We start from the raw sequence: 26,669 nt of genomic DNA, 5'->3' as shown, positions 1-26,669 counted from the left end.
ATCAACTAAATAAAAGTGCGTCTAAAAAATTGAAAAATAATGCAAGTATTTTTTATACTGGTTCACTCAAACTAAGCTACGTCTAGTCTCCTTCAAATGAAGGGTTTCACTAGATATTCAATGAAGTACAGGTATTATTTGTTCAGCCTCTTTAGGCTCGCAATGAGTATTATAGACCACCTAGGTCACGACCACTCCTGGTCAGCCAACTTCACTCATTGGCTCTAGTATTCTTTAATCAGCCTTTTCAGGCTAGTAGTGAGTATTATAGACTACCCAGGTCACGACCAATCCTGGTCCCGAGTATTCTCAACCACTCCTGATTTGTCAACTTCACTCGTCGATGCTAGTATTCTTTGTTCATCCACTTCTGGCTCTCAGTGAGTATTCTAGACCACCCAGGTCACGCTAATTAAAGAATACTAGCCACTTCTGGCTCGTAGTGAGTATTCTTTGATAAGCCTCTCCAGGTTTTACAAGTATTCTTTTTCTAGTCTCTTCAGGCTTTACAAATGATAAATAGATGTTTTGGTTTGAGTGTTTGGATTACTCTCACAAAGAGGATACAAAAGTTTACAACACTCACTAAGGTATGCAACCTTAGTTTTACAACGATTGAGTGTTTGGTTTACTCTCGCAGAGAGGATACAAAGATGAATACACTCACTAAGGTTCATGTTCCTAAGTTTCACTTAGAACTCCTTAGTCTACAGAGATAAATACACTATGGTACATTTGACTCTATGCGCTCTGTCTTTGGTTTCGTTGCTTCATGGGCTTGATATCACTTTTTTTCAATGCCAAAGCCTATCTTTTCAAGGTTTCAAGTGATAATCTATATAAGGTCTTGTAGAATTTTCCCGTTGCAAGTGTCCGTTGAAGCAGATGTAGTCGTTCATGACTAGTTTGATCTTTCATTTAATGCTTAAGATCTTGCATTAAATGTTGCTTCCTTTTCATAGACATTGCGTGAAGTTTTCTTTGCTTTGTTAGCAGCTGTGTCTGAGTTTAGCTGAAACCTATGAACCTTTTTATCCTTTTTCCGGTCGCATAGCTGTAGAGCATTGTCTTTATCTGAAAAAGTAATGTACTTTTTTTTGACACATGCATGATTTTGCTTTTGGCGTGCTTTCCTTCTTTTTCTTCTCTTCCTTTAATCATGCGATCATGTTGAGAGCTTTTATATGATCATAGATGATGCCTGAGTAGTCCTTTGAGACTTGATTCTTTAAGTGCTTGCGTGGTAGTCTTCGTCTACGTTTGGTATTCCCTATGCATCTCAAGTCTTGTTCTTTGTCTGAGCATTAGTCCTTAGTGCTTTTAACTTTCTATGGTCTGGTCAACATTGTAGATGGACAGACATTGTTTTCGTCTGGAATACTTTTCGGTCTGTGTTGTCCTTCATCTAATGCGTAGTTGACTTTCTTCTGATCTTTGACCAATGCTTCTTCTGATTTCTCATGTTGCGCTCTAGGTTGTCCTTGACACACCTTCGTCTAATGTTAGACTTATAGTCGTCTGGCGCACATCTCATATTCTTTCTATCATTCAACTTTGTTTACTTCTTCGTGTGATCCTTATGCTGAGACTTACCTTTACTCATCTTCATCTGATTGACCATTTGGCTTCATCTGATGTTTGTATGGACTTCATCTGATGTTTAACCCATTTTTGTCTTGTTCTAGATTTAGCCTTGTTTTGGCCTTTCGTCTGATGCTTCAAGGTTTCGACTTATAGTAGGCCTCGTCTAGTGTTTGTTGAATGTTCTTCTGTCTCTTGATCAGACCTAGTCTTGTGCTTGACCAACCATCATCTGATTTTCTTGTTTAGTTCGTCCAGGCTTCGTAGATCTTGTATTTAATGCATTTGATCTTGAATTAAATGTTTGCTTGCCGAATGTTACGTGAAGTCTTTTGTACCTTTTGTTCACTTCTATGTCTAACTTCAATCATAACCTAGGTATATTTGTACTTTTCTTGACATTGTAGTTGCAAAGGCATTGTCTTTTATTGAATGGTAGTTGTATTTTCTCTGACACATACAACTTTGACTTGTGGATACGCACTAGTTCATTTTTCTTTTCTCTTCTTCTATTTTTGATGACTTTATGTGGTTTTTTGAGAGTATGGATGATAAGCAATACTTCTCGTTGTGACTTAGTGGACTTTAGACGGTTTTCAATATTCTTTGTCTGCGTCTAGAATTTAAGTCTTAGTCTAAGAGGTAGACTTTGACTTTTCTTTCCATCTAGTCAATTTGTGAAAATGGAATACTTTAGTTCCGTTTGGAACATTCTTTCGTCTTGTGTATATCCATCGTTTGTGGTCTTGTATTATCTGCGACTTCATTATTTTCCTTTTTGTGCTGGGCTTGGCTTCGTTTGATCTCTTCATCTAATGCCTTGTAGCTTTTACCCTTTATCTTGGTTTGGGTGTAGGAAGTTGCACATGCTCCATTCTTCATTTTCCCTATACTTATGTTTTTCTGAAACACTAACACACTTGTTAGAAATAACAACATGTATTATATTTGTCTCATTCAAATTGCTGGGAATTTCATCATCTGACTCAACATATATATCACATATACATTAAAAAAAAATTTGTTGGTTTAGTGGTTAAGTATTATACTTAGAGTTAAGTGTCAATTTTTTATAGCAATGTCAATGTTGTTGACATAAGATACTTTTTTCAGTGACAACAAATTGGTTTATATGACAAAACACCTTTTTATAGAGTGTCAATGTTGTTGGCATAAGAGAGTATTTTCTTCAACGATATTTAATGCGTTGATATTTAAAAACATCTTTTCGCAATGATTGTAGGCATTGTTGGCATGAAAAAGTGCATTGCCCAGCGACATCAAATGCATTACAATTAAAAACATCTTTTCGCAAAAAAAAAAAAGAACATTTCCCAACGACATCAAATGCGTTACATTTAAAAACATCTTTTTGCAATGATTATAGGTGTTGATGGCATAAAAGAACAAATTTCCCAGCAACACATAGTTTTTACAACGATATTGTTCTAGTTGACAAAAGTAAAGTCTTATTGTAACAATATTTAAATATTGTTAGCAAATGTTTATTTTTACCAATAACTAATTTATCGCTGTAAAAAAGTCGTTGTGAATAATATTATTTCTAGTAGTATGTTCTTCTTCTTTCATCATCACTCCACCCACTCTAATGTTTTTCTCCCCTCTCACTCTCATCTTTATCTTTTTCTTTGGTCATAGAAATATATGGATCATTCTCAACATCCTATATGGCTATATCAATAACTTCAATGAAAATTTCCATTCTTATTTTCTAATAGACATAGTTTTCACCATTAAAAATTAGAGGTCTATGAATAGAGACTCCTTCATCATATGGAAGATTATTACTAGCCATTTTGAAAATATTGATTAACTTTCAAGAACCTTGTTTTTTATACCAATTGTTAGAAAAAATGGTTTTATCCAATAAGGAGTAAATTAGATATTTTAAAAATTTGTTTTCACGATTTTTAATTTTTAAAACTTTTCTAAAACTTTCCTAAGGAAGTCTATTGATTCAATTGTTATAGGATAGAATGTTGAGATTGATTTCTAACTTTAAAAATAAATTATATATTGAATTCTATATTGTAACACCCCGTTTTTCAAAAAAAAAAATTATTATTATTATTATTACTACTATTATTATTATATGGTATTTGGTCAGAATTATTTTAATAATTATAGAAGAATATTATTTTGTACGTTTTTTTTTATATATTTTAAAGGATAATTTGGGAGTTGGTAAATTATATATTTTATTATAAAATCTAAAAGGTTATTTTTTACGATATTTTAATATTGAAATTATATTATTATATTTTTGGTTAGAAATATATTATTATTATTATTATTATAGATGAAAAATATTTTATATAATATTTGTATTTATTTTATTTAATTATTTTGAGGAAAAAAGAGAAGCAGGTCGGAAGAGAAGGAAGATGGGTTTGGTTGACCTAGCCTAATGAATTATTTTAAGAAAGGGGTTAGACAGAGTTAACCCTATCTACCTCATTTGCAATCTGAAAGGTTAGGAAAGAAAGAGAAAAGAAATAGAGAGCTTTAAGTAAGAGTGCTCAAGAACAATCTCAAATTGCATCAAGAGTATTCTGATTAACGCAATCAGGTACGAGAGAAAAGAGATTATTTGTATGCAGAGTTACATGAGAAAATTGGGTAGAGGAGGAATCTCGTAAGATGATGGGTAATTTTATAATTATTTCTGTTTGAGAAATTGATGATTCCATTAAATTTTGCATGTATTGAGGATTAGAAATATGCAAACAATTTATAAAAATGATGATATGGGACAAAGAACAGAATTGTAGAAAAGTGTCTATGAGTTAGGTTTTGAAAAAATTGGGGGTTTTAGTATTTAAGTTAAGATTCTATGAAATTGATGATTCAATCGGATTTCATATCGATTTATAAATTTGGTTGTGATATTATTTGGTAAAATTGATTATTTAGATGATGATTGGATTTATTGGGATGTGCTTTGTAAGTTAGGATTCTTGTAGATTGATGAACACCCTTAATTATAAGAATTGATGAGTAATTGGGAGATTTTAGTTGTGGATGTACCTTAGTATTTTTGTAATATCTTTCTGTGTGATTAACCAAATTAATTCTCATTTGTTGGGTTAGAAAGTAGACACTTGAGGCTATAATTTAGACTCTAGAATCGTGTAAAAAGATTAAGAATTGATTGAGTTATGCGAGTTATAAGTTCAATCTCCATTCTAGTGCGCGAAAGTAAGTTTCACGTTGTCATCCATACGAGGTGACCTTAAAGACATTTTTATGCTTCATGTTTTTCACAAAAGTTGTATCTTTAGGTGTTATATTTATAATGGCTTTGGAATCACTCAAAAAGAATGTCTAGAACTCTAGATATGGCTATTTTAGTGAACAAGGGTCAAGCTGTCAGCGTGGATTATATTTATTGCAGTTTTTGACATTTTTAGCTAAGTAGATGATTTTTTAGAATTTAATGTCTTCATAAGAGCTGTAGATGATTCTCTTATATTTCTTTTGAGATAGGTTTGAGCTTATTTGGATGAGTATAACTCTCTGTGTGTTGTTTTCTTTGACAGTTGTCAAAGGGAGACATATGTTGTTTTGATGTTCTAAGGTGTTATCATGTGAATTGAAAAGTTGTTTAAAGAAGCATGATACTAGGTTGTAGAGTTAGTTCATATATGTATAATGATGAGATGTGGATTCATGGTGATGGAATCATGCTTTGGAGTGCAAGAGGTGACTTACTCAAAGATCCAAGAGGAGTTGGCTAGACATGAAGGTTTGGGCCAGTCAGGGCCCATCGGGCCCATTGGGCCTAGGAAGGCCCAAGTTGAACTTTTCATGGGCCATATTTTGTTATAGCTATTTTCATATGTTTTGTATACATCATGTTAGTATAGGTATCATATATTTTGGTCTTGTATTTTGGACCACATAGAGTAGCATTTTAGGTTTTAGACTTGTTGGGCCTAGTTTTGGGCTTCATGAGCCTTTGGGCTTTTGGTACCCAATATTGGGCTCATTTTCATTCTTGTAATTTTTCCTTTCCATTGTATTTGTTTGACCATTGTATTTAGGTCATTAGATTAGGAAAATACAAGAAATACTAAAGTAGGTTAACTAGGTTAAATTAGGTTTAATTTGGAAGCCATTTAAGTTACATTTGAGTCACATGTTTTGCACCAATTGGTGGCTGAACATGTGACACTCAAATTAACCCTAAATGACTCTCAAATCAGACCTAGATGCACATTAGATACCTAAACTCACGGCCACACCCATGTGCACCAAAATTTGAATTCAAATTTCCAATTTGAATTCAAATTTTAGGCGCCAACTTGTGTAGTTTAGTCTAGGTGCCAAAACCGTCCCTACTTAAAGTGTTTCTCCTACACATTGTAATCACTTTTGAATATATGAAAGTCTGAGTTGCTTCAGCCATTTTCAAGAGTCACCGAATCATTCAAGAGAGAACCTTAGAGAGTGCCTTCAAAATTCACTTAGGAAAACCTAGTTTCCTTCCCTTTGAAGTGTGCAATCCTTTGATGTTCTTGAGCTTGGATGCTTCCTTCAAGGCTTAGGCCTTCATTCCGCAAGCTTCTCACCTTCCTAAGGTGTTCATTCATTCGGTAGTATCTCCTTTGAAGTGGATCCGTGCCTAGAAGGAGCTTGGAGGAGTTCAATCATCACTTCTCCCACTCACTTCCATCATTTTTGGTATCAAGAGCAAGGTTCTTCAAGGAGATAAGTTGTTTCACTTTTGAGTCCGTTTCTTTTTGTGTTCTTGTGTTGTTCATTGTGTTCTTCTTGTCTTGTTTGAGTTTATTTTCGGATCTATATGTTTTGAATCACATTTTGTTCCATAGATCCATTGGTTGATTGTTTTTTAATTTTCTTCCACAATCAACATGTTTAGGACCTATTAGCTTGTGCTTGTTTTGATTTAATTTGAGTCTCTCCATTCTTGTATGTGTTCGTGATTGGACTTCATGCATTTGCATTAGATTTTGGTTTTTAATCCATGTTTTGTCTTAGAGTTTGTGTGTAGTCTTTCTATGTCACAAAATTCCTTGAATAGCATGTTGACCTAATTTTTTTCTTTGAGTACATTGTTCATATTTTGCTTTCGGTTTGTGTTCATTTGTGCCTACCTATATGTGCTTTTTCTTTTACCTTATTGTGTTCATAATTTGCTATTAGTCCTAGCAAGTTTCTTTAGAGTTAGGTTTCCATTGTGTTCTTAAGTTTTCAAATCACTTTCCATTGAAAATCTTATAAAAATTTTTGACTCAAAATTTCAAGTGCTTAATTCTACTTCTAGTGCACTCTTTCTTGTGGATTCAATTTTAAAAAAATTAGAGGCTGAAAACAGAGATAAAACAGAGCCTAAAACAAAAGAAAAGTCTTAAAGTTCAAAAGAAAAGTGTGCAAAAAGAATTCAATACAAAAACCTAAGACTAGTGCACTAGTTTCTCATTTTCACTTGGATTTTGACCTAATTTTTGTAATCTCGGTTTCTATAGCTTGGAATCATAGAAAAATTTGAAAAAAAAGGCAAACACCTTCTCTGGAGTCTTAACTTTAAACTGGAAAAAGAAAGAATAAAAAAAAAATAGAGAAAGCAATTTAAAAGGAAAAAGCCGAGAGGTGTACATTGGTGAAAAACCTACTTGATTCCTTGTTATTGTTTTGACTACTACTTTTGCTATACTTATCCAATTGCTTTCAAATTTTTTTTGTTTTGTTCATCTACTCTAGTACCTATCTAGGAACATTCCTAACTGAGTGCTAGCTTTATTTGGAGTCTTATTTTCCAGTTTTACTTGTTGAACCTCTTTGAGTCTTGTCATATATACATATTACTCTTAACTTTTGGTATAAGCTTTTCAAATTGTGCTTTATTGCTTGTCTAGTTTTCTTTCAATAATTTTCCTGTGCTGGAAGTGGCCTCAAATCCTTGCTCAAGGATCAAGCTTTGCTCAACAAAGAGTAGGAAAAGTTTGGACACTAAGACCTAAAATTTTGACCTAAATTAGTGACCAAAACTTCTCCTAAACTTCCTTCACTTGAGTGACCATTCCTTTCACCTTGTGAGGCAGCCACCATTAACCTCTTTTGTTGTGATTCTTTGCAGGTCCAGGAGCATCAAATTTGAAGGATTAGTGGCGGATTAAGACACTTAAACAAGTGTTAGAAAAGTTGAACACAAAACCGTCACTAATTGGTCACCAAAACCGCCATTTATTGCTTTCTAGGCTAGTTTAAATTTTGCAATCTCTCTTGTATTTTAAAATCAATTTGTAAAGCTTGGAGGGAGTATTAAGAAGCTGGTCAGGTATATCTAAATCCTTGTTAGCATCCTCACGTGTAGTGCTAGTGGAAGTGGCTTGGAAATTTCATATGTTTCAAGCTTCCACTTAGGGAACTCGACTAGTTACTTATCTTGCTTCCTTTAAGTTCTTTGTCTTTTAATTGCTTTATTTTGTTGCCTTGAAACGTCTAGACTTGTGTAGTTTTACTTGCTCACGTTTAGTTTAGTCTAAAAAATAAACCAATTGTGAAAAAGCATACAAAATTTTTGTGAAAAGTTTTGGGGAATTGAAAATACCACAAAGGAGTTTAGTGATTTCCACTTGAAAAGGCTTGGTTATTAAGTGGCTCTTTGTAGCTCACCTCCCTTGATAGTGCAACTTGTACACTTAGACTTCCAAGTGCTATTTTCATTCCTAGAAAATACCAAAAACATTTTATACCTTTTTGCATAGCATATAAACTCTTATTGCTTAATCATGAGTCAACATTCTCAAAGTAGTAGTGACTTTCAATCTCCTAAAAGTTTTAAAAGAATTGTAAAGGAGGTTGAAGCACTAAAACTTTGGAAGCAAGATGAAGTACTTCAAAAACAAAAAGAAAAACTTGAAAAAGAAGTACAAATCATGGCTTTAGAACAAGAGATTCAAATGATTAAGCAACGAGAAGAAAAACTTTTGAAAAGATTAAATAAAAATAAAAGTCCAAAAGGTTCTTCTAGGAGCTCAACCAAGAGCTCCAATGATTCTCAAAGCCAAGAATATGATGGTAGTTTGAACATGGATGCATACTACCAACCTCATCCTAGGAGAGTCATTAAAGAACACAAAGTGAGGGAATCAAGGGTTGATCTCCCTTACTTTCATGGAAAAGAAGATGTGGATGCCTACTTGGATTGGGAAATGAAAGTGGAGCAAATCTTCACTTGTCACCAAGTAGGTGAAGAAAGAAAAGTTCCCTTGGCCACCTTAGCTTTCCAAGGACAAGCTATGTATTGGTGGACATCCTTAGAGAGAGAGAGAAGACTTCACAATGACCCTCCAATCACTTATTGGAATGAGTTGAGGAGTGCTATGAGAAGAAGGCACATACCTTCTTATTATAGTAGGGAGCTTATGGATAAGCTCCAAAGACTCCAACAAAAGAATATGAGTGTTGAGGAGTATAGACAAAAGATGGAGTTGTATCTCATGAGGGCTGGCATAAGGGAAGAGGAAAGATTGACCATTGCTAGGTTTTTAAGTGGTCTAAATTTTGATATAAGAGATAAAGTTGAGTTACTCCCTTGATGATTTGGTCCAACTTTGTATAAGGGTGGAACAACAAAATTTAAGGAAAAATTCTTTAAAAGGAAAAACTCAAGCTAACTCTTATATCAAGAATGACTACAAGAGGGAGGGTCAATATGACTCTTCTAAAAGCTTTAGTAAAGGTCAAGAAAAAGAAAAAGAAAATGATAAAAATGTTGTCACTTCTAGTAGTAAAACTAGTGACATCAAATGCTTTAAATGTCTTGGGAGAGGCCATATAGCTTCTCAATGTCCAACTAAAAAGGTCATGATTTTGAGAGGACAAGACATTTATAGTAGTCTTGATGAATCTAGTTCTACCACTTCAAGTGGTAGTGAGACTAGTGAGGAAGATCCTAAAATTGAAAAGTTATATCCTATGGATGGTGATCTTCTTATGATCAAAAGGCTTCTTGGAAGCCAACCTTGTCCCACTTCACTATCTCAAAGAGAGAACATCTTTCATACAAGATGTTTGGTTTCTAAAAGAACTTGTTCTCTCATTGTTGATAGTGGATCATGTTCTAATTGTTGTAGTACAAGGTTGGTTAACAAGTTAGCCCTTACCACCATTCCTCACCCTCACCCTTATAAACTTCATTGGCTCAATGAAGGTGAGGAATTAGAGGTGAATCAACAAGTGAAGGTCAAGTTTTCTATAGGGAATTATAAAGACAAAGTTTTATGTGATGTGATCCCTATGGAAGCTTGTCATATTTTGCTTGGTAGGCCATGGCAATTTGATAAACAAACTATACATGATGGCCTTACTAACAAAATAACCTTCACTCATAAAAATAAGGAAATTGTTTTTAATCCTTTAACACCACCCCAAGTGTTTGAGGATCAAAAGCAAATGAAAAGAAAAAGAAATAAAGAAAGAAAAGAAGGAAAGAGTGTGGAAGAAGGGGATTCCACTAAAACCTTTGTGACCAAGGAGAGTTATTTTATGACCAAGCAAGATTTGAAAAGAACTCTCTTTATTCATAAAAGTCTTGACTCTTATCCTAATGCTGCCACTTATCTTAAAGTTGAGAATGAGGAACAAAATGAATTTCAAGTAAAGAATTCTTCTCAACTTCGAGATATAGTGAAGAAGGAGTGGACTATACCTAGTGTTACTCCTTATACTACTTCCTTGAAGGTGCACAAGGAAGGAAGTATTTCTTTGGATTTCATAAAGCACCCAAGAGGTGACATACTCAAAGATCCAAGAGGAGTTGGCTAGACATGAAGGTTTGGGCCAGTCAGGGCCCATCGGGCCCATTGGGCCTAGGAAGGCCCAAGTTGAACTTTTCATGGGCCATATTTTGTTATAGCTATTTTCATATGTTTTGTATACATCATGTTAGTATAGGTATCATATATTTTGGTCTTGTATTTTGGACCACATAGAGTAGCATTTTAGGTTTTAGACTTGTTGGGCCTAGTTTTGGGCTTCATGGGCCTTTGGGCTTTTGGTACCCAATATTGGGCTCATTTTCATTCTTGTAATTTTTCCTTTCCATTGTATTTGTTTGACCATTGTATTTAGGTCATTAGATTAGGAAAATACAAGAAATACTAAAGTAGGTTAACTAGGTTAAATTAGGTTTAATTTGGAAGCCATTTAAGTTACATTTGAGTCACATGTTTTGCACCAATTGGTGGCTGAACATGTGACACTCAAATTAACCCTAAATGACTCTCAAATCAGACCTAGATGCACATTAGATACCTAAACTCACGGCCACACCCATGTGCACCAAAATTTGAATTCAAATTTCCAATTTGAATTCAAATTTTAGGCGCCAACTTGTGTAGTTTAGTCTAGGTGCCAAAACCGTCCCTACTTAAAGTGTTTCTCCTACACATTGTAATCACTTTTGAATATATGAAAGTCTGAGTTGCTTCAGCCATTTTCAAGAGTCACCGAATCATTCAAGAGAGAACCTTAGAGAGTGCCTTCAAAATTCACTTAGGAAAACCTAGTTTCCTTCCCTTTGAAGTGTGCAATCCTTTGATGTTCTTGAGCTTGGATGCTTCCTTCAAGGCTTAGGCCTTCATTCCGCAAGCTTCTCACCTTCCTAAGGTGTTCATTCATTCGGTAGTATCTCCTTTGAAGTGGATCCGTGCCTAGAAGGAGCTTGGAGGAGTTCAATCATCACTTCTCCCACTCACTTTTATCACATGGTGAACCATTGTTTTGTGTGGACTTATCTATATCGTGTATGTGATGCAAAATTGAGTTATGGACTGTGGTGTGATGTCATGGTACAAATGTATACATATTGTATCTATCATTTTAGTATTGAATTGATAGTATGATGTGGCGAATGGTATGTAATGGCTTAATTGTTCAATTAATTATGATGTGAGTATGTTGGCATAAAATGAGATGTTGTGTTGAATGTGAATGTGATATGATTGTGGTTCCTCACACTTATGTTGGCGTGGCACGACCTTGGGCAAGAGACGCTACATGGGTGGTGTGAGCATGGCATAGTGTGGGATGTGTGAAGCAATTACCACGTATGTTGGTGTGGCATGACCTTGGGCAAGAGATGCTACAAGAGTTGCGTGAGCATGACATAGTGTTAATTGCAAGATTTGTGATGATTGTGAATGAAATGTGATTGTGGTTCCTCTTCCTCACATTTATGTCAGCGTGGCACGACCTTGGGAAAGAGATGCTACAGGGGTGGCGCGATCATGATAGTGTGAAATGTGTGAGGCAATTATCACGTATGTCAGCGTGGCACGACCTTAGGCAATAGATGTTACAGAGGTGGCGTGAGCATGACATAGTGTTAATTGCAAGATTTATGTGTGGCAACTAGTACTTATGTTGGCGTGGCACGACCTTGGGCACGAGATGCTATAGGGGTGGTGTGAGCTTAACATAGTACAAATTATATGATGTGATGAAATGATGTGATTGAGAATTGTGATGTAAAGATGATGCATGATTGATAGAATTATGATATGTAGAAATGATTGTAAATATTTCATTATGTAATGAGTTATGATGAGATTACATTGTGGTGTGTTTGTATGTGCTTTACATATAGATGTTTTCTTTTCTCATCGTACAATTTGTGGATGTTTTAGGTGAGGAATATCCAACTTTGAGTGACATCTAGAATGCCAACAGTTGAATTGTGGGTGTGCTCTGATATTATGACATTAGGGCAGAAGATTTCTAGGACATGGATTATTATATGCATTTGGAGTTATACTTATTCTTTTGAAAATAATTTGTAAACTCTTATGTTTTATTTTCCAACTTTTATTTTCAATTATTTTGGATATTAAAGAACATTTATGAAGGTTTTTATGTGGACCCTTTTACCAATGTTGAAAAATTTATTTCTTTAGTTTATTTACATTATTACAATATGTGTTGGGATAGTAAGGGTGTCACATATATGATATGCAACATTCAAATATAATAGATTTAACACATGCAATCAATGTTAGCAAGAACTCAAATAAAGAGTGAGGGATAAAGAGAAATGACATAATGATTTATATTGGTTTAGTCACTATCAATGTGACCTACATCCAGTCCCCAATCAATCTTATTGAGATTTTTCACTATCTTTAGATTAAGAGTATTACAATCACACACATGCAATAAACTCCTAAAATGATAAACCCATTTTTTGAACCCTAAAAATGTCCCTTGTAAATCACCCACTACAAAACCTTTAATCTTGAGAAACCTACTCAAGAACAATAATAAATATAGTTTTAGAACGAATTCAATTGGATATAGAATCAATCAAAGTCAGAGTAGCTTAACCTTTCTCTCTAGTTGGATGATGATGATTCTTGAACCCCTTCTTGAAATTATCCATAAATGATCAAACGATTCTTTTGTAGAGGAAACAAAGAATTTTTAAACGTTTTTTTTTCAAGAGATTTCACAAAGTTACAAATATTTCAGTTGTTTTTACTCTAAGTTCGAAAACTAATATTTATAGAACTTTCTGACTAAAATAATTGATTATCTAATAATCAATTATTTTGTTCTTGGTAAATCTGGAAATCAGTTAAGAACATTTTAATCAATTATTTGTTGGAATAATTGATTATTATAGAGTGTTGACTCTAAAATAATTGATTATTTCACAATAATAATTAATTATTACGATGAGCTTCTTAGAATGAGAAAAAATGTAAATAATTAATTATTACAAATGGATAATCGATTATTTTGAGTAACATATTCAAATTCTCAAATTTAAAACAAGTTCAAAATTCTTTTCATCATCAATTACCATCTAACAAGAAATAAATAACTAAGTTACTCACATGCATAAAACAAACAGGCCTAACAAAGCATTAACATATATCAATATAATTTCAACTCTCTTAAATATGAGAGACACTCTTTATAATCATTAAAACAAAAACTAAGCTTCATCTTTTGAGCTTTGTCAACATATGCTCATTAGGATTTGATGTGCCATTATATTGTTCAATGTTTAATGGTTTCCACCTTTAAGGAAGGGAAACTTCCATTATTCCATCATTAAAACAATGTCTCCAAACTATAGGATGACCATGCATACGTTGAGATTGACTATGACTGACTTCATGTTCAAATTATTATGTATGAGTTGGGAAAGGGGGAACGATGTTCTTCCTCTCGAGTACGTGTATAACTTGACTCATTTTGTGGTTGTTGATGTTGCAATTGGGCTTTGATGGCGTCATTTTATGTGCGTAGTAATAGGAGGTCGGCTTCATGTTGACAACACATCACTTCCACAACTTCAACATTTTGTTGTTGCATTGTCTTCCATGGTATATGTTTCTTGCTCAACTACTCCTACAATGCTTTGAGTATGGTTTCTGGGTGAAACCATAGATGGTCAAAGAAAAGTTACCTTCAATTTCACAGTATACACTAAAATGTTCTTATTAGAAAATAATCATGTTCGAGTATAAATTCTTCATGTCCTCCCAAATAGATTATCTATTTTTTCTTTCAATTTCCTTTAAAAAATAAATAAATTATAACAATCAAACTAATTTTTTTACTATGTTCCTCTACTTTTTTTATACACATTTTGCCCTTTTCCTATGAAAATAACTGTTGTCAGATAGTTTAGAAACCATCTTGGTTATCGAGTGAACATACTAAGATTAATTTGGTTTGATTAGTATAGTTTACTTTTTCTTAACTACTAAGATTAATAAGACTCGAAGCAAAATATAAATCTTAGGGTCGAATATGTTGCTGACTTACCATATATATATAAAAGTTAAAATTACACGTAGACGGACCTATAATAACCAAAATTACAAGGCAAAATTAAAAGTGGCAGCACTATAAGAGCACCGTGGATCCTGTTGTGTTCCCCTCCCTCTATTCATAGAGAAAACCAACATTTTCGAAGCATTGGAAACTGGTAACTTCACTTCAGTTCAGATTACATATATAAATATAGGCGATAGGTTTAATCCTCGTTCGTTAGATCAACGATCATTGATTGATCAATCATGAGAACTCGGAACGCCGATTCCGCTTCCAAATCCGCAACCCCTAAGAAGACGCCGCCGCCGAGGAAATCCCCTGCGGCGAAGCGCACCGCCGCCACCAAAGCCAGGAGCACCAAGAAGAAGGAGGTCTCGCCCGCACCTGATTCCAACCCCGATCAATCTCCACGTAAGCGTTTTCTTTTTTTCCCCTTTTCGAATTTTAGTCCGAGAGGAAGACCTAACTGTCTCGATTGGAACATTAAATGAAGAAAAAACTAAGGCTTACACCGAAACCCTTACGTAGCGACTGGGGAATTCGTTTCTCCTTCATGATTCTGCTGCAATTTTTGTTTATTTATGTATTCTTTTTGGGTTTTTTGGTGTTTGAAACTGTTGATTCTTTTCGAGTGCTATTTTTTAATCTCAAAATATGTAACAGTGGAGCAAAAATCGTTAGGCAGTGGTAGCAGTACAAAATCTGCCAAAAGGAAGGCTCCAGGGAGGCCGAGAACTAAAGTAATTGAGACTCCGAATTTGGAAGAACAGTGTGAGGCAGTAGCTGATGAAACTCCGGTTGAAGGTAATGGTGGAGCAGCAGAGAGAGTGGAAGATGTTGAAGTAGTTGATGCCGGTAATGTTGAGGGTGAGAAAGAGGGAGAACAAGGTGTTGGGTCTGTTGAATTATCTGATGAGACCGAACAGAAGTCGATGGAAGTGGATGAACCTGTTGATGAAAAGGTTTGTGAATTGGTGAAGGGAAATGCCATGGTGGAAGTTGAGGTAACTGCTTCTCAGGATGCTTCTGCTTCTTTTAAGCAACCGGGACGGCCCATTATGGACCTCAATATATCTGCGGATAATGAAGATTGTACTGGTGAAAAGGAGGGAGAGAAAGGAAAGGAAGAGGTGAAAGAGCAGGAAGGCGACAGAGGGAAGGAAGAGTTGAAAGAACCAGAAGGAGACAAAGGGAAGGAAGAGTTGAAAGAACCGGAAGGAGACAAAGGAAAGGAGGAGTTAAAAGAACCGGAGGGAGAGAAAGGTAAGGAAGAGTTGAAAGAACAGGAAGGATTGAAATGTAAAGAAGAGTCCAAAGAACAGGAAGGAGAGAAAGGTAAGGTAGAGTTGATAGAACAGGAAGGACAGAAAGGAAAGGTTGAGTTGAAAGAACAGGAGGGAGACAAAGGCAAGGGAAAGTTGAAAGAGCAGGACCAAGAGAAAGCAAAGGGAGAGGAAACAAACTTTTCTGGACCGAAAGATAACACCGAGTCTTTTGGTGTAGAAGTGAAAGCCCAGATGCAAAATGAAGATGCTAATCCCAGTAAAGATGGTGGTGAAGGACCACAGAGTGGTGAAAAGTTAGATCTTGGAGAACAAGGGAGGGTGGAGCTTGCTGAAGAAGATCCGGAGGAAGATCCAGAAGAAGATCCGGAGGAAGATCCAGAGGAACCTCCAGAAGAAACTGAGGCATTGGAGGAGGAGCATAGACAATTGGAGGCCATTGCAAATCAGCGGAAGATTAAAAAAGAACATGAGATTTTTGTTGGTGGGTTGGATCGAGATGCTACAGAGGAAGATCTGAGAAAGGTTTTTCAGAGGATTGGGGAGATAGTTGAAGTTAGGTTGCATAAAAATTCTTCAACAAATAAAAACAAGGGCTATGCTTTTGTGAAGTTTGCTAATAAGGAGCATGCAAAGAAAGCTTTGTCTGAAATGAAGAACCCTGTGGTATGTTTCTTTACCCAATTGTTTATTTCTTTGACTTTACACTCTTATCTTTCTTTTGTGTGCCGTGGTTTTACCTCCCATTCTATACAGATACATGGTAAACGGTGTGGCACTGCACCTAGCGAGGATAATGACACATTATTCTTGGGAAATATTTGCAATACTTGGACAAAAGAAGCGGTAAACTTACAATAGTTTTCTCTGTGGCATGTATTTACTTCCCTGGCTGGTTCACTTATTTCTTAATACATGGATGGCAGATTAAGCAGAAGCTGAAGGATTATGGTATTGAAGCGGTTGAAGGCATTACACTTGTCCCAGATGTTCAACAAGAGGGCTTGAGTCGGGGATTTGCATTCCTAGAGTTCTCTTGTCATGCAGATGCCATGCTTGCATACAAGAGGCTTCAAAAGCCAGACGTAATCTTTGGCCATACTGAGCGAACTGCCAAGGTAGCCTTTGCTGAACCCATACGTGAACCAGACCCAGAGATAATGGCACAGGTGAAATCTGTGTTTATTAACGGTCTCCCTCCACATTGGGATGAAGACATTGTGAGGGAGCTGTTTAAAGCTTACGGTGAAATTGTAAGAATTGTGCTAGCACGAAATATGTCTACAGCTAAGAGGAAGGATTATGGATTTGTTGATTTTTCTACACATGAAGCTGCTGTAGCTTGTGTTGATGGTGTAAATAAATCAGAATTGGGTGATGGAGCATCGAAGGTATATAATCCTATTTGTTACTGGACCATGATTTTACATTCTTACAGAATTATTCTCTTTTGTTTCCTTTGCTATCCTTTCTTCCTGTTTTCAGCAATGTAGGGAAGAGTGAATTCTATGTTCTATCAACTTCAACAGCATTATCGTTAAATTTCAATGATTTGGAAAGAAATTGCCTTTTAAAGAAGATAGTCAAACTTGAGTCTGTGCGTTTTGGTTCATTTTATTTTGGAGAAATAATCATTTTATTCACAGTTTTTGAATAATCAAAGAAATAATCTCAACCAAACATGTGCTTATATACTCTTGCAACATATGTAGATTCAACTTGTAAACTAGTACAAGTTTACATGATACAATAATGACATTTAGCTCCTTGTTTGTTTGGGGAGAATTGGAGTGGAAGAAAATAGGAATGAGGGAGATAGGATATAAATGCTAAATTTCCATTTGTTTGAGAGGAAAAATATGAAGGAGGGAAGTTATTTTTGTGGAACCCACCAAAAATATTTTGCCCCAAACTACATTTTTAATTATTATATATATATGTGTTTATATTTATATAACTCATTTATTTTTTCCAGTTTTCCATTCAACCAATCAAGCGTAGAGAAATTCCTCTACTTTCATCCTATTTTTATCCATGCTAAAAACATTACTTTTCCATTCCATTTCTCCTCTATTTCTGTCATTTTTTTTCTTTAGTATTTCTTTCCTGTTTATTTTACTCCTAATTTAAACAAAGCATTAGAAAGCCTAATGGTGTGAAATAATAGTCAAAGCAATGGTATTTTGTACATAATGTGGTTATGTAGCTATAACAATATTATGTACAATGCATTTTCCAAGCTTAATCTGCTGACAAAACTCTAAGTTCCCAACATTGTTTATAAATACAAAATTGAATCAACATAAACAAAATCATCATGAAAATAATTGACCCCCATTACGAACAACAAAAGCCTTATCCCATTCAGTAAGGTCAACATCAACTACATGACACTATTTGGCTCAAATAAAAACCAAATATTAGAGACATTGTTTAACCATGAAATCTCTCTTAATAACTACATGGATCACGTTGTTTAGAGACATTGTTTACCATTTGGCAAAGGAGGACAGCCAAAACACATTTGTTTTTGGCAATTTGGGGTAGATATTAATGCAAAAAAATACTAGTTGACTCTCTGCTCCACTCACAATTATGAGTTTGAGTCTGACCAAGTCTATCCAATTCTACCAGGAAAAGAATGATGGGTTTGAGAACAAGTTAAACCCAATTTACTACCAATAATTGTGAAGTCCTATGATCCTGAGTTGATTTTAGGTTGCCGACCATGTTTATTGATCTCCTTCCCTATTTCTCCTTAATCTCTCTCAAAAAATTAATCTTGAATCTTCATGACTGTATCATTATGAGAATCTTGGGCTTAATTTTTATTCTACATACTTGATATTCTCATCTAACATTCTAGTTCTTGTCCATTTGGTGAATAAGACTCAAATTTTGCCATGCTTTTCAGATAAAAGTGAGGGCGAGACTTTCAAATCCTTTGCCTAAAACACAGGCTGTCAAAGGTGGTATGTGTGGTGGTTTCCGAATAGGTCATGCTAGGAGTGGAGCCTTTTCAAGATCAGGATCAGGTAAATTAGTTTTTCTCTGGCAATTCACTTGGAACTTAAATTATCTTGTCGACACCATTATTTGGATTATCTAATCTCATTTCCTACCACAGGAAGGGGGTTTGGACGGGGAAGACATCCCTTCAACAACAGGGGAAATTTCAACAGGGGCAGGAGTTTCTATCATGGTGGACACAGCCAAATTGGAAGAGTGGGTTTTCGGGATGACCGTGATTTTAATATGTATCCAGATTTCCATCAGAGGCAATTTGGTCCACAAGGTAATTTTTTGAGCTTCTTGCTGTATTTTTAGTTCAATTTTATTTTGGTATGTAATGCAGTGATGTGAAGGTTTTTGAATGATTTTTTTTAATAGTTTACTATATTGTAAAGCAGGAGCTGTGAGAGGTGGACATTATGCAGGTAGCCGAGGTGCTGCATTTGCTGGTCCATCTAGACCTTATCATGATAGAGCATGGGGTGGTATCCCTGATGGAGGCCCTAGTGAGCCTATTCCTCCAAGGAGGCCCTACTCCCCAGGTGGACAGTTTGACATGCCTTTTATGGGAAGGCATTTTGATGATCCATATCTATATGATGACAATATGCATGGAATGAAACGTCCATTTTATATGACTGTAAGATTTTATTTTATTTTAATTTCGCTTATATGTGTGGGTTGTAGTTCCACACAAATGTTATGTTAAATTCTATTTACAACTGGAAAATACTAATTTGTTTAAATTGATTGCATTCCTCTCTTGTAGGACCCTGAACCTGATTACATGGGGCCTAATAGACTTCGTCCCCGATTGGATTATGCAGATCCGCCTATATTTCATGGAACTCGTCAACATGGTACATCGTGTTCCTGTACTCATTTTTTCTCCTTTCTGATTCAATAGCATGGTTATATTCTTGATTACTTTCTATTTTATTTTTTATTTATAGATTCTTTTGGGCCTGGCAGCAGACAGTACCCGCCTGACTATTATGGTTCTGATGTGAGTTAACATTGTATAACCTATTTTATTTTTCATATAATTTAATTATAATATTAGTTACAAATTATGCTATTCATGTTACAGTATGGTAGAGGTTCCTATTCATCTTATTATGGGGGTGAAGGCTATCAAGGCTCACATGGGCGTGGATACTATTATTAGTGTGATGAATCTTTTGGTAAGGATTATTTTGTAAAATTTTATATCCTAATTTGGCAGCAGTGAAATTCTCTTCTAATGTTTTGTGGACCTTTATTCCTTTTTAGGTGGATCTGGAATTATTGGATAGACATCTTCCAAGTATAAGCTTGTGGCTTGAGCATACAATTCTGAAGTTGCATATTTATTTCTATACACTTCTCTCTTATCCTCTTCCATCTGGTTTGTTTATATATTTCCATATCTATTTGGTCATAGGTGGGATAGACTAAATTGTTTAATGATTGTTGGGTAGGTTCTCTCTGGTCTTGGAGTAGGGTATTAATAAGATTTCTATGGAATGGGCTAGATTTTCTTTAACAACTTAGGTATGATGAGATCAGGGACTTAGTGTTTTGAGGATGCTTTGTTGAATGTACAATATAATATTTGACTCAGCAAATATAACTCTGATGATTGGAAAGTTTAAAGGACTATTGGACGTAAAAATCTTTGTGGTGATGGATTTATCTTTTTATGAAGTGATAGGCAAGGTTTGATATTTGAATATGCATATTGAGGCTCTTGTGATTCTATGATGACTTTGGAGAGTTCGGTTACATTTTCACTTTCATTATTAGGAGCCAATTTTGATCTGAACTGAAAGCTTTACCATATTTTGGAGTTCTTTTGATTGGCTGGGACCCTTGAAATATTTATTGATCTCCACACAGAAGTAGCCTTTTTATGGCATACTTTATGTTTATTGAATTTACTGGAAGATGAGACTAGGGACTAAATACAGTGAAAGGTTGACTTTCATTTGGCATGATGTTCATGGATAATGTCATGGTTATGGAGAAAATGATCTATTTGACTGATTTGGTTTCTTATGATACTAAGTTATTACTAATTTGGGTATCCTTGAGGAGATCTCATTATTTTTTGCTTTCTAATGTAACATTAGTATGGACTGAGAGTAAAATCGCTGTTGATCTAGAGTATGAATATCTAATGACGGGGACATCTAAGGTTGTTCCTTACTGTTTTAATTGTTCATGATATTTATTGGACGGGTTTGTGAAACATTGTGAACCATCAATCAAATGGAACTTTACAAAAATGTTCATTTTACATTGAAGATTGCTAGGTTGCCTCTCTTTCTGTAGGATTTTTATTGTAGTGAATAGGTTGGGGGTACAAAGTGATTGGGATGCTACATCGGATGTAACTTGGGCCAGGGCCTGGAATATTACTTGATTAAGTTATGCAATACCTAGAAGTTCGAGGTGTAATGTATATTATTTGAAGCTCTACTAATATGTTCAAAAACCACAAAAATTCACCTAAAGCAGTCAAAGAAGTAATGTTTAATTCTTAACAGCTTAAAGGTTTGGTTAGAGGATACTGGAACTAGACTTGGATTGAAGATGTGTAGAATACTGAAGGTTTGCTACTTATAAATTCTGTTTCAGTATAAATTTACTAGGATTTTCTCATGGCGATTTCTGTTTATGTGGCCTTACCTTTCTGTTGTCTTGTTTTAGAATAGTTAGGACTGTTCTTTTTTAGCTTATTAGTTTTTAGGCTCCATTTTTTTCTCATACTTTCTTAGATTCTGTTGTATGATGAGCTGTGATACGGATATGGGAAAGTTGTGTATTTTGTTGTATAATGCCATGAATTGAATACAAGAGACCCGTATGTTAGTGTGTGCGTCTGTTTAAACACATTCTGTTATCCTCTTGTTTTGGCTTGAGATGACTATAGAGAAATATGCTAATCTTCTTTCCACCTGAGGGAAGGAAAGAAGGTCTGGGGTCATTAAGTCTTTTTAGTTGGAGAAGACTCCTTTTGTTGTCCTATTCAACTTAAATAATATTGGCATTTTAATACTGGAAAATGAAAGTCGGTTTACAATTTTAACGAGTACAAATAATTGGGATATAAAAAACCCGAGGTTCTGGAGATTTTTTCTATCTCTTGCTGAAACCTGTCTTCCCTGTCTCTCTGTCTCGTTAGTGGTTTTAATCATAGAAAACAAACTTTGCCGGAGGGCTACTTTCCATCTAAACTGCAATACGAAATTGGCCTCCTTTCTGTGCTCATTTGGGCTGAATGATGCCCTAAGGAAATTTGGTGAGACCCCTTCAACTGCATTTGAGGTTCTCCTGAATAACTCCCACCATTAAATGATGATCGGGTTAACTATTATGAGGGTTGTTAGGCTTCCTATTATAATTTTAACGAGCTTCCTTCAACACCCTATGACCCTGAGTTTTGTTATATTGAATTAGTATGGAAACTTGACTTTTCAATCACAATCAAATTAATAGAAAGATAGATGTGGTCAGTTGCATTGTTTACTGGATTACTAGCGTAGTCAGACAAAAACCAATTCATTGTCAGATTATTTAAGAACCAATAACAATGCAATGTTTAAACAAAGGACTTTTTTATTTTCTTTATTTAGCTGTTATATGTATTGATAAAAATTTTACTTTTGTCAATGGATAAAACTTGGGATTTGTAATTTTTATCTGTATTGTTAATACATATATATGGGGGATTCACTTGATGAAAGAGTAAGTTTTGGTAGATTTAGTTTTCTCAATAACTCATTCTACATTGAATTTTAATGATTTAATTTTTTAGTTAGAAGTTATTAATATAGATCAAGTTTATAAGATTTTGCAAAGTTTGAATACTTCATTATTTAGATTCAAATTAATGTATAAGGTAATTTTTTTAATATCTTTCAATTTAAATTAATGAAATGAAATATTAAATCATTTTTAAATTTTTAAAAAATTTGTAGACATTTTATAGATTAAAATTTTTAATTTAATGATTGGATTATTGAAATTGAGAGTGAGTTGTTGAGTGAGTAAATATATGAATACTTGTTTTTGTTTTTGAAATAAATGAATCTCTCTCAAAATAATGGAGTCTATTTACTCAACTAAAACAGTAGTGAAGCTAAACATATGTATGAATGTATAGTATTAATGAGCGTGCGCTTTTGGTTTTAATTTCATTTGATCACGCTTCTATTATTTTAACACACGTGAGGATTTTTTTTTTTTTTTTTTAATTTATGGATTAGTTATGTAAGGGGGACCAGTTTGCGGCATATATTTCTGAAATCTTTATGTTCTGCAAAAGGGATCGTAAGATTCTTCATTTTTGAAGCCGCGAAGGCTAGATCACTGTCTTTCAACAAAGCTTGTGTAATTACAGTGAATTCAAATTGTAAGTGTTGTGTGCTGTTTTATTTTTAATTTGTTTCTTTGTTCCAACACTGAAACTATGTAAGAGTATAACCAGCCTCTGGTATCTTTTTACCCACTCAGTTCTGGAGTTGGATTCTTATGAAGGGTTAGGGTAGGGCCTCATGTTCTATTTATGCAGAACTCATTCAACTGTAATTACTTTATTATTTTTTGCAGATCGCCATAGATGAGAGGGATTTAATCTGAGGTTAAATTAAGTTCCCTGCTGCTTTTGTAGTCTGTCTTGTACACAAGCAGATTTGACTTTCAACCGAACCATTTAGGAATTAAAGTATATATGCAAATGCATGATGGAAAAAAAATGGAGAAATTAATCTTGCAGTAATGCTAAGTGGACTTCCCTTCCCTCCATTTTGAGATTTTGTAAACGTAGGTGGTGGTTATTTGGATTAAAACTAAAATAAAAAGGAAAGAAATATGAAAGATAAAAGTACAAGAGAAATAGAGTAGATTAAGGGTTGAAATGAGTAATATGCATGTTAAAGAGCGAGATTTAATTAAACAAACTCAAATTTATCTATACTAATAATACTAATAATAAATGAGATATTTCTTTTTGAGGTTAAGATATTGATATCCTTTCTAACGCAACTAACTTAAAAAAAAAAAATGTTCCATTGCAAATTCAATGTATGGTGACTAATTCTAAATGTGATTACCTTAATGATATGTAATGAAATGAATGTTTTTGCGAGCAATTTATACAACAATTTAGCTAAATACTACGGCTACAATATCCATTCATTATATATGTTTTTATTTATAAAATTCAATTTAAAAAAATTATTTTTTTTCTTTATATAAGACTCAATTCATAATGTTTGGTATATAAATATTTATTATTTTTAGACTAAAACACTTTTAATTAAAACATGTTCTCTTAATTTAATAGAATGCATTAATTATAAATTCTTTAAAAGATATGTATTCTAATTGGTTTGAAGAGTATATGAAATTAATTATGAGGGAGAAGTACTAAATGACATGCATTTTAATTGGCTAAGAGAGAAGTGGGTATTAATGAAGACAAAAAAGTAGTATAATGGTAGTTTTGGGAAAAAAAATATAAAAATAAGGCAAATTTATCATTATCAATTAGATTAATTACTTTTCTTAATCCTAGTGAATTAGGTATTTGAGTCTTATATATAGGAACAAATATAGTATTAAGGTAATACAATTAATGTCCAAATTTATAATAATTTTTCATTCGAATCAATTTAAACATGTATTGGATTAATATTTTAAAAGATTTTTTTATTATAAAAAAATCTTGTAGCATTCAATAAAGATTTTTTTTTTCAACATAAAAATAGTAATGTATATTCAATTAAGAAAATCTAGATTATTTTAAGAATATGTCAAAATATAGTAATGTTCAATTATGACAATCAAGATTTTAGTATAAGAATGTAAAAAATTTGATGGTATTCAATTATGAGAGATCTATTGGATAATTAGAATTTCAAAGAATTTTAAAAGACTTTTTTTTTATCATAAAAAAGGTATTATAATATTTAATCAAAACTTTTTTTTTAATATAAAAAAGTCATGTAATATTGAATTAAGACAAACAAATTTTTTAAGAGCATATCAAAATTTGGTGATATTCAATTAAGATAATATGATTTTTTAGGAGTACTTCAAAATTTTATGGTATTCGATTAAAACTTTTTTCATTTAAAAAATTCTGTTAGTATTAAAAAAAATATAGAGATTTCAATAGATTAATTTAAATGATAGATTTTGTGAAACTTTTTAATAAAATTTATTTATAATTCAATTATCCAACAACTTCAACAAAACCTTTAAGATTTCGTATAACTTTTTTATTATTTTTTTATGACCAATTGTTGGATCGAGCGCTTACCACTAGGTCAAAAACTATAGCTGATAGTCAGGACGCAACTCCTTTTACTTAAGAGCGCAGCAGCCCAAGCGCCATGATTTGATTCGACAGTGACTTGGCCCACCTAGCCTCCGTCACAGAACAATTGATGCAACCCGCAACAATTTCTCTATCTCTTTTTTCCTCTCTTCAATCTTCTCTCTCATCTTTCTTGGTTCTCCCTCCCTCTCTCTCTTATCTTCTTTATCTCATATAATTTTATTTTTCTCCTCCTCCTCCTTTATGATGGCCACAGTGTCAATGTGGTGGTGGGGGGAGGGAGTGGGGGACAGTAGTGGCAATATGGTGATGGTGGTGCTAGCAATTGCAATTGTAATGGCCTGAAGGCGGAGCCAAAACTTTATTTTAAGGGAGGATAATTTTTTTAACACTTATATGTAAATATTCTAACATCATAAATAATTCATTATCATTAATACTTCTTTTATCTCTCTTTCTAGCACATTATATATTAATTTTACATATAATTCTTTCCTTTTCTTTTTCATAATTGTAAACTAACATGATAATTTTCTTCTATCAACCTATAATATATTTTTTTATATAAATTTTAAGGGGGTCAAGAAATTTATTTAAAGTAATTTTGATACATTTTTAAAAAAATAGGGGAACAATTTTGTAAGACACAGGTAAAAATCATTTCCAAGAAATAATGTTTGTTGAGAGTGTCATTTTTTTAATTAGTAAACCAAACGTGAGAAATTATCTTTCTTTTTCAACTTTAGATTTTTTAAAAAGTAAAAATAATCCTTGTACTAAACATCTCCTAAATTTTGAGATTGTATATTTTCATTTTTACATAATTCACACACGCGCACTTTCTTTCTCAACTTCAGATTTTTGGAAAAGTAAAAATAATCTTTATACGAAACATCTCCTAAGAGTTTAGATTGAACATTCTCATTTTTTTAAACGAAGGTGACACTACTCATTGACTAAATAGTTAAAGTTTATGTGAATTATACAATTTGAGAATATAACCACTCAATATAAAATGTGATATAGTACATAGTAGGATTTTATATAATATTTAATCTTTCTTATCTTTATATTTTTTTATAACTATATTTTTACTATAAAATATCCATTATTAAAAATAGTAACTAATTCAGAATTGTAAGTCTTTTAACATAATGTGTACCTTAATTAAACAAGTTGAGAAAAATAGGAATGTTAGGTTACCATTTTACACATGAGAAGCTCATGAAAGCTGCATAACTGCGTGCTATCATAGGCATCATTTTTCTTTTCGAAAAGTAGCATTATTGTTTTGGTCAACCATTGCCCTAATGGCTTAACCATCCATTTTCCTCTCACCCTCTTCACCCTATTCTATCCAAAAGGCTAACTTGGAGAGAACGTGGACACACACTGTTGGCTTCCATAAATGCACATATAATATCCCTTTGGTATTTTCATTTGGTACTTTTTTATTGGGATTTGGGAGTGTGCTACTGCCAATCATAGCAAAGCGTGTTTCATTTGGTATTTTCAGCAAGTTTTGTAAACAAAATTTCCCAGACGTCATAAAATGTTTGAGAAAGAGGCTTGTATATCGTTATTTCTTACAATTATTTACTGTCAGTTATTTTAACTATTTTAAATAATACTCAATT

General features: G+C 33.6%; 1 protein-coding gene across 1 annotated transcript; it reads left to right on the top strand.

The window, feature by feature from the left end:
- Positions 1-14,473: 14,473 nt before the first annotated feature.
- LOC109788411 (uncharacterized) lies at positions 14,474-21,560 on the top strand. The gene is made up of 11 exons (XM_020347130.3): positions 14,474-14,823; positions 15,076-16,361; positions 16,452-16,541; positions 16,622-17,086; positions 18,610-18,730; positions 18,823-18,990; positions 19,106-19,347; positions 19,477-19,567; positions 19,661-19,713; positions 19,798-19,891; positions 19,980-21,560. Exons 1-10 carry the CDS (start codon positions 14,658-14,660, stop codon positions 19,873-19,875), a joined length of 2,760 nt encoding a protein of 919 aa, XP_020202719.1. The 5' UTR covers positions 14,474-14,657; the 3' UTR covers positions 19,876-19,891; positions 19,980-21,560.
- Positions 21,561-26,669: the final 5,109 nt, after the last annotated feature.

The sequence above is a fragment of the Cajanus cajan genome, chromosome 5 (genome assembly GCF_000230855.2).
Source record: "Cajanus cajan strain Asha chromosome 5, NIPB_CcT2T_4, whole genome shotgun sequence".
NCBI classification, from domain to species: domain Eukaryota; kingdom Viridiplantae; phylum Streptophyta; class Magnoliopsida; order Fabales; family Fabaceae; genus Cajanus; species Cajanus cajan.
Note: the sequence above shows the minus strand (reverse complement) of the source record. Positions and strands in the feature narration are given on the sequence as shown.

Bases quoted from the DNA above. Each gene is read 5' to 3' on its own strand.
- LOC109788411 (XM_020347130.3), top strand. From the start codon at position 14,658: ATGAGAACTCGGAACGCCGATTCCGCTTCCAAATCCGCAACCCCTAAG. The intron at 17,087-18,609 runs GTATATAATCCT...CATGCTTTTCAG, and splicing joins TGGGTGATGGAGCATCGAAG to ATAAAAGTGAGGGCGAGACT. The intron at 18,731-18,822 runs GTAAATTAGTTT...TTCCTACCACAG, and splicing joins CTTTTCAAGATCAGGATCAG to GAAGGGGGTTTGGACGGGGA.